The sequence below is a fragment of the Herpailurus yagouaroundi genome, unplaced genomic scaffold (genome assembly GCF_014898765.1).
Source record: "Herpailurus yagouaroundi ecotype Mexico unplaced genomic scaffold, PumYag 141, whole genome shotgun sequence".
NCBI classification, from domain to species: Eukaryota; Metazoa; Chordata; class Mammalia; order Carnivora; family Felidae; genus Herpailurus; species Herpailurus yagouaroundi.
In genome coordinates, this window is record NW_024412396.1 from 65,486,820 (window position 1) to 65,495,183 (window position 8,364).

At 42.5% G+C, this 8,364-nt stretch overlaps 1 protein-coding gene across 2 annotated transcripts in view; it reads left to right on the forward strand.

Moving 5' to 3' along the window:
• The window catches only part of LYSET (lysosomal enzyme trafficking factor), a 3,455-nt gene extending 578 nt beyond the window's left edge, over positions 1 to 2,877 (forward strand). The window contains exons 1-2 of one of the 2 annotated variants that reach the window (XM_040478077.1): positions 92 to 380; positions 1,075 to 2,877. In XM_040478077.1, coding sequence (XP_040334011.1) covers positions 283 to 380; positions 1,075 to 1,486 — 510 coding nt within the window. In that variant the 5' untranslated portion in view covers positions 92 to 282 and the 3' untranslated portion in view covers positions 1,487 to 2,877. Of the gene's footprint in view, positions 1 to 91; positions 381 to 1,074 lie in introns of those variants that run through there. The other variant, XM_040478078.1, reaches the window with a different exon arrangement.
• The last annotated feature ends 5,487 nt before the right edge of the window (positions 2,878 to 8,364 follow it).

An 8,364-nucleotide genomic window follows, 5' to 3' on the forward strand; every position in this document is an offset into this window, starting at 1 on the left:
TCGCCGCGGACAGCAGCGCGGCTACGGGGCGGACCGCTGTTCGTCGGTGGCGCCTGGGGTGGGCCGGGGGGGGGGGGCGGGGCCGGCTGCCGGGGAGGCCCGGGGGGCTGGGGAGCCTCCCGGCCCGGCCGGGTGACACGGGCTGGGGCTCCGGCCGCAGCCACAGCGGCCCGGCCGCCGCGTGACTGGCCGCAGTCACGCTGTGCTTAATCACAATTAGCTTGTGCTCCGGGCTGGCCGCGCTCCCATTTCTCCCAGCCGGTGACCCCGGGGATTTCTCTTATGGTGGCTTTCTCTGAAATGCCAAAACCACCCGATTATTCAGAACTGAGTGACTCTTTAACGCTTGCCGTGGGAACAGGAAGATTTTCGGGACCATTGTAAGTGTTTAAGAGTTACTGTCTTAACTTGGGGGCTCCGACATTGGTTTGACTTGGAGAATCGAATGTTCACGTAAAACATTACTGAAACTGTGCTGTGTAAGCCAGAAAGTATTTGAACTATAAAAGTGAAGTGTTCCGTAGGAAACCAGTTTAATTCCACTTTCTCAAGGGAAGTTGTGCTGGACCCATTTCAGCCGGAATATAGTGATTTGATTTTTTTCTGTGGGAGTCACATAAAAAGCACTCTCAATATGCAGTGAAACCTTACTTCTTCGTAATTATTACATAAAAGAAGCTGTGAGTTGTTTACTTTTCTTAGAAAATGTAAATCTAATGATTTTGAACTTTATTTTTTTTAATGCATTTATTTATTTATTTTAAATTTTTTAACGTTTATTTATTTTTGAGACAGAGAGAGACAGAGCATGAACGGGGGAGGGTCAGAGAGAGGGAGACACAGAATCTGAAACAGGCTCCAGGCTCTGAGCTGTCAGCACAGAGCCCGACACGGGGCTTGAACTCACGGGGCTTGAACTCACAGACCGTGAGATCATGACCTGAGCCGAAGTCGGCCGCTTAACCGACGGAGCCACCCAGGCACCCCTGATTTTGAACTTTAAATGCATTAATGGAATAGGTGCCATGACCGCGTTACTAGACCCTAATTTGTAATTTTTTTTTAAATTTGAAGGCACAGAGCATGGAGAATGATGAACTTCCGTCAGAGGATGGGATGGATTGGAGTGGGATTGTATTTGTTAGCAAGTGCAGCAGCATTTTACTATGTTTTTGAAATCAATGAGACTTACAACAGGCTGGCCTTGGAACACATTCAGCAGCACCCGGAAGAGCCCCTTGAAGGAACCACATGGACACACTCCTTGAAAGCTCGGTTACTCTCCCTGCCGTTTTGGTTTTGGACAATTATTTTTCTGATCCCTTATTTACAGATGTTTTTGTTCCTCTATTCTTGTACAAGAGCTGACCCCAAAACGGTGGGCTATTGTATTATCCCCATATGCTTGGCAGTTATTTGCAATCGCCACCAGGCATTTGTCAAGGCTTCTAATCAGATCAGCAGACTACAACTGATTGACACGTAAAATCAAGTAAAATCAAATCGGTCACCATTTTTCCTTACAATACAAAACTGCCAGTGCTATATGGAACCTGATCACAAGACTGCAGTTTCTTCACAGATCTCAGGAAGTTGTGGTGGGGCAGAGGCTTTCTAAAAAGTGTGACCAGGGGGCTCTCTTTATCGGAATAATAATGACTTTTTAAATGAAGCCTGAGATACAGTACTACAGAATCATGTTGATGACTTCAGCTTTTGGAAGTAAAATCGTGTCTGTTATTCGCATTCTTTAGAAACTTGAATAAGTACCTGAACTCCTATTTTTATTCTACTGTGCAACATAGTGATGATTCAGAAATTTTTCCTTTGGGGAAGAAAATAAATATGAAAATTTCCATTGTGCTTAATGTAAAAAGGTCCAAACATGGTCATAAAATTTAAATTTTATACAGTTACCTGGCTTGCTTTAAAATTCTTCAAACTAAAACACCAGTTCAACCTTGTAAACTAAGCCAACTATGCTTGCTTGCTATCAGTTTGTGAGAAATTGGCATACAATTATTGAGGTGATGGCTATCTTGATAAAGTTTGTGCTTCCTTTTGGTAAGGCTACTGGCATTATCAGCATTATTAATGCCTTTGGTTTTTTAAAAATTACTTGGGAAGAAACTCAATGTTTGGAAGTTGAGAAATCTCACACACGGAAGATGGAAACGAGGTGTTCAGTGAAAATATTTCGTCCAGTCTCTGTCGATGTGTGACACCACTCTAACATCCTACCGGGTCATCAGCCTTGTGAGTTTCTTTTCTGGCCTAAGGTCCAGTCTTCAGGCAACAGGTTAATTGCATGAAGATGTGATCCTTGTTACTTCCTCCTTTGCATTTGTACTTCCTACCTCATGTCTGGTACCAATACAAATAACTAAAACATGGAAATCTCAGATTTTAGGATTTTTTTCCTTTTCTTTTTTTTTCTGGGTGGGATCAAGATGTATTTTTATACAGTAATGGCATTAATACCAAGGAAATATTTTACACGAATAGATTTTAATAATAACCATAACCTCTTTTGGTGCTTATTCTGTTGGGCCTTCTTCTAAGAGCTTTACACGAATTGACTCATTGAATCCTCTAAACAACCCTAAGAAAACAATTATCCAGGCTTTACAGATAAGGACACTGAGGTAGAGAAGTGAAAAGTAACTTGCCTGTTAAGGTCACACACCTGGTAAGCAGCAGAGCCAGGGGTAACCAGGCATCTGCTTCCTTTGTTCCTAACCGCCGTCATTTGCTTCTCACAAATGACACGTTTCACGGTATTCTCTGTCTAGCTAGGCCGAGGAATGGAAATGGCATTATTGGAAGGTTTTTATCAGTTTGTATGAGCTACCGAAAATCTAAATGTGTTCTACCAGCCTCAGCATTGAAGTCTGATTTGATTCGAATGGAAGGCTGAACGTTCCACAGCAAGCTTTCCTTGAAAGATAGAGCGGGTATGTTCGCTACCTCAAAAGCGGCATGGTCAGATCCTTCTCCAGGCAGGCAGTCTCACTTTCCCTTTACTTCTTCCAAAGCTCTAGTGACTGCAATGATGCATCTTGTGCTACAGTACACCGAAATCTTCCAAGTAGGCAGCAATTTGAAATGCCTTTTTCTGTGAGGGTTAGGTAACCCAATCACTTGGCATCTTTTGAGCACTTAACTGGTAGTATGCATACTGCAGATACTGCTTTCTGAGCGATTTACCCCTTTCTGAGTGATTCTGAGTGAACGTGAGGAGACCCGAATTAAGCACAGGAGTTAAGAACTTGCCCGTGGTTCCACAGCAAGCACGTGGAAGAGCCAGGATATGAATCCAGGATGTCTGGCTTCAGAGCTCCAGCTCTATCATTCCATTATACTGCTTCTCAGAAAAAAAGGGTAATTTGGGGAAAATCATTGAGCAGTTTCTTTATTTGATTACTCTTGAGGCAGTGGTAGTTTGAAAACGATTTAAGAAAACGATTTCAATTTTTTTTCACTTTATAAATGCTTGACATAATGCAAGGTTTGTGAGCTTATCATTTGTCTTATTAAATAGTAATTGCTTTTATTGAAGTAGATTTTATCTCTTATACTTCAAATTGTAGTGTTTGGGGATTTGGTAAGTAAATGCTCAGTCCATCTCTATCTTTCAAGACCAGATTGCCTTGGTAGTAGAACTATTAAAATAGAGTAGGAGTAATTGAGTACTTCCAAAAAATAATTTCTAAGTTTCAGATTGCAAGGTTCATGTTTTTTGATTATTTAGGAATGAAGTATCCAAGTTGTGAATCATTCCTGTTTTGTCTATGGCTATTTAATAGTTCAAAGCACTCTTTATAAAGGGAAAGGTGAAATTAACCTAACTGTATTCGATTGAGGGGGAGGTTAAAACTGATGGATAGAAGACCTGTGTGTTACATTGAGTCATTTGTTTCCTATTCACATCACGATACAATAAGCAGTAAATATGGGATTAGATAAATGGCAAATATAGAAAGTGCTTCAGGGATTTTAGGGAAAGAGCAAGCATCTTAGGATCCATAACTAGCCAATGATACCTGCTTCCAGAAGTGAGAAAAACAGAGTTCTATCCCGTAGTGGCTTACTAAGTCCCTTTATTTGCAACCACACCTGAAATGAAGTAAAACCTGTTGAGTGCTTTTCATGGAAATACGCCAGATATTTTATTTTTTTGAAAGTGCCAGGATAGAGAATAAACTGAACTGCAGAAACAACATCTAATTCATGGAGTCACCACGTGACCTTTCTCGTTTTAAAGGTGCTACCAGTTTTAAAGTAAAAGTGTGATTTCCTAAGTTCAGAATATGATTCTATTTCAAAGCTTTTATAATTGATTAAAAAGCTTTTCTTTAACAGAAGACCATGGGGGAGGGGGAGAGAAAAAAAAGTTACAGAGAGGGAAGGAGGCAAACCATAAGAAACTTAAAAAACTGAGGATAAACTGAGGGTTGATGAGGGGTGGGAGATGGGCATTGAGAAGGGCATCTGTTGGGATGAGCACCGGGTGTTGAATGGAAACCAATTTGACAATAAATTTCATATTAAAAAAACTTTATAAAGTAACAAAATAAAAAAAAGCTTTTCTTTGGGGAGGTGGAATCATGAGATAAAGTACTCCTACAAGAGTAACTGCACCCATAAAATAGTCAAACTGGTATGTTTGTTCACCATGGGTAGTGAGTGTTCTAGTCTTATTAAGATTATCTAGTGTTGATTTCCTTCTTGATGGATTTAACATTCTCAGTCTCCAAAACACTGGTAGAAAAGCTTACCACAATACCGCATGACTCTGCATCAAGTGTGTGCCATCACTTTATAAATTCTCCAATATATTTTTAAGTTCCATAGAATTCTGGACCATGATTGGGAATCATGCATTAGTATTTTTGTTTTGGTCTCAGACAGTGAATACGTCTTGAACAGGAGCTGTATATTAGAATCACCCAAAGAAATAAAAAAAGAAAGCAAAACTCTTCATATAAACCATGCCAAGATCCCCTCCCAGTTTTCTCAGTCTCTGGGGGAGGAGAACAGACAACTGTGTTTTCAGAGCTCTTCAAATGATTGTACTGGAACCATTGGGCTATGGTTTGTGCGCGTATGTTTATTTTTGAGAGAGGGAGAGAGTGTGAATGGGGGAGGGGCAGAGGGCGAGGGAGACAGGATCTGAAGCAGGCTCTGCTGACAGCAGAGTGCCTGATGAGGGGCTTGAACTACAAGCCATGAAATCCTGACCTGAGCTGAAGTCGGATGCTTTAACGACTGAGCCACCCAGGCACCCCTGGGCCATGGGTTCTTATGCACCACAAAGATTCAACTGTTAGTCATGACAGCTGTATTGGTCTTTGGCACAGCTTCAACAAATATTTTGTGGTAAGTTCACCTGAGCTATTTGAACTGCAAATCTTTAAACAGATGTCTATATATTTTTCAAGGTTTAAGTAGACATTGTTACAAGGGGGGAGGGGGGTTACAGAGCAGGGCCTTATAAACTGATACATGTGGTCCCAGGATGTCACTATGGAAAATCAACAGGTCATGGTTATAGAAGAGGTCATTGTAACTGAAGGCCATGATCCAAGGGAGGCCAGCTAGGAATTCAGCAGACATGATAAGGACAGACCAGACCAGGGATGGTCACGTCACAAGGTGAAGGAGAGGACAGCCCCCTCACTCCTGCTTCGTGTAGCTCTCCAAATGTGACAAGACCCAGCCCATGACAGGAGAAAACAAAGCAGGAGGTGAGTCCAATGGTGATGTCCATGGTCCTGAGCTGTTTCTGTAGCAGATTGGAATGGATCTGGGTCTGTAGCCCCAGGAGCCCCATACCAGGCTTGTCAGGCCCTCCACAATAGCAGTGTTAGCATGGACATGGCCTATAGAGTATACTGCAAACAGCGGCCTGCCGGAGCCCAGGGTCAAGAATGAAGCATCTTTTCTGGTTCTAGTTCCTCTCCAGGTTATCCTGAATATACTTCTATCAGGCTTAGCCTCCCACTCTACCCAAATTGCTCTGTTGTCAAGAGGTCACTGGTCACTTACTCTTAACTACACCAGATGGTCAAGTCTCAGCCCTTAAATTATCTATCCCTTGGCAGTTTTTGACACACTCCCTGTCCTTGAGATACCTTCTTCAATTGGTTTCTGGATTAGTACTGCCAGTAGAAGTTTAGTGATAGTGGAAACGTTTTATGTCTATCTGTGTTGTCCAATCAGTAGCCACTAGCCATATGAAGTGAGCCCCTGAGATGTGGCTAGTGTGGCTGAGGAACTGAATTTAAAATTTTAATTCAGGGGTGCCTGGGTAGCCCAGTCGGTTAAGCATCCAACTTTGACTCAAGTCATGATCTCAGGGTTTGTGAATTCAAGCCCCGAGTCAGGCTCTGTGCTGACAGCTCGGAGCCTGGAGCCCGCTTTGGATTCTGTGTCTCCCTTTCTCTCTGCCCCACCCCCACTTGCGCTCTGTCTCAAAAATGAATAAACGTTAAAAAAAGTTTTTTTAACTAGTTCAAATAGCCACATGTGGCTAGTAGCTACTGGGTATTACCCCAGTTCCAGACACTTGCCTGCTTTGCCTTCTTCTTCACCAGCTTCTCCTGTCTCTTTTGCTGGTTCCTCCCTGGGGATCCGCCCAGTTTCTGAGTGCTGACATGCCCCAGTTCTCATTTCTATACTTACTCCCTTGGTCATCCCATCCAGGCTCATGGCTTTAAGTGCCCAAATTTATATTGCTACCTTGCATCTCTCCTGAGCTCCAGACTTGGGTATTCAGCTGCCTATTTGACATTTACTAAGATGTCATACGAGGCATCTGAGATTTGACCTATTCAACATCAAGCTCCTCATCTTATCTCCACCTACCAAAATCTGCTGAAGGCCCCTAGAAGTCTATCAAACAAATGGCAACATAAAATGTTATGCCTCTCAAAATCCCTCCCATGGCTTCCCTTCTGAGAACAAAAATCCAAGCCCTTAACGTGGCTTACAAAGTCCTAAATAAGAGGCCTTTGACCATTTTCTGCCATTTCTTCTACTACTCTCTCCACTCCTCACCCCACTCTAGCCATTCTGATCTTCCTGCTGATTCTAGAACATGCCAGAAAAACTGGTCTCAGGGCATATGCACTCAGTGTACCTTCTGTCTGGATGCTCAGCCCTGGCCTGCTCTATTCCTGTCTTCGGACCTTTGCTGAATTGTCAGCTTAGTGAGGCTTCCTCTGACCAGTCTATTTAAATAAAATTAAGCATCCTTTTCCCATGTTTTTCTCCACAGCACTTACCTTCCCATGACATGTTACGTATTTTGTCAGAATCTAAACTCCATGAGGGCAGGGGTTTTGTCTGTTCATTGTTGTATACTCTGTGCCTAGAACAGCACATAGTAGGTGCTCATTAATTATTTACTGTGTGAACGATTCTTACTGCCACTGAATACCTCTTTCATTAGACTGCAAAACAATCTAGTTTGCTCTCCAGAGAAAATAAAGGTTAAAGTTAACACTTTCTACTAAGTGTGTAGCCTACCCTGTCACATGTTCTGGATAAATTCAGTGGCTAAGCTTTTTTCAGGTTTCAGTAGTGATATGTTCTTTCCGAGGCCAAGATTTATAATGAGTCCATTTACTTTTGCCAACAATGATGTTGGTTGTCTTGGGATTCTCCTTATTCAAGCAGGAAAAAAAAAATACCACATTCACAAACAAGGTTTTAAGTGGTGGTTAGAGCCTTGAGTAATTCTCAAGGTACAATCATGAAGATAACAGTTTCCTAAACCACCTAACATATGCATCAAGTGTCCTGCCAAGCTCTTAGGGTTACAGCACACAATTTTTCAGTATTCTGGTGTTTAAGCCAATACCTTGGCCCGTAAATTACTCATTTAAAGTAGTAATGTGTTATTATTATTATTTTAAATGATTGTTTTTGAGAAAGCGAGCACAAGCGGGGGAAGGGCAGAGAGGTGGGGACAGAAGATCTGAAACAGGCTTTGCGTTATCAGCACAAAGCCCAATGTGGGACTCGAACCCAGTAATCGTGAGATCATAACCTGAGCCGAAGTCAGAGGCTGAATGGACTGAGCCACCCAGGTGCCCCTGTTATTAAGTCTGACACTTAATCAACTGAGCCACCCAGGTGCCCCAAAATATGTTTTAATTTTCATTTCTTTATTTATTTGTTTTATTTATTTTTAAGAGAGTGCAAGTGGGGGAAGGGGAGTGAGAGGCGGACAGGGGATCTGAAGCAGGCTCCGTGCTGATAGCAGTGGGCCTGATGTGGGGCTCGAACTCATGAATTGTGAGACCATGACCTGAGCTGGAGTGCTCAACTGACTGAGCCACCCAGGAGCTCTGTAATGCG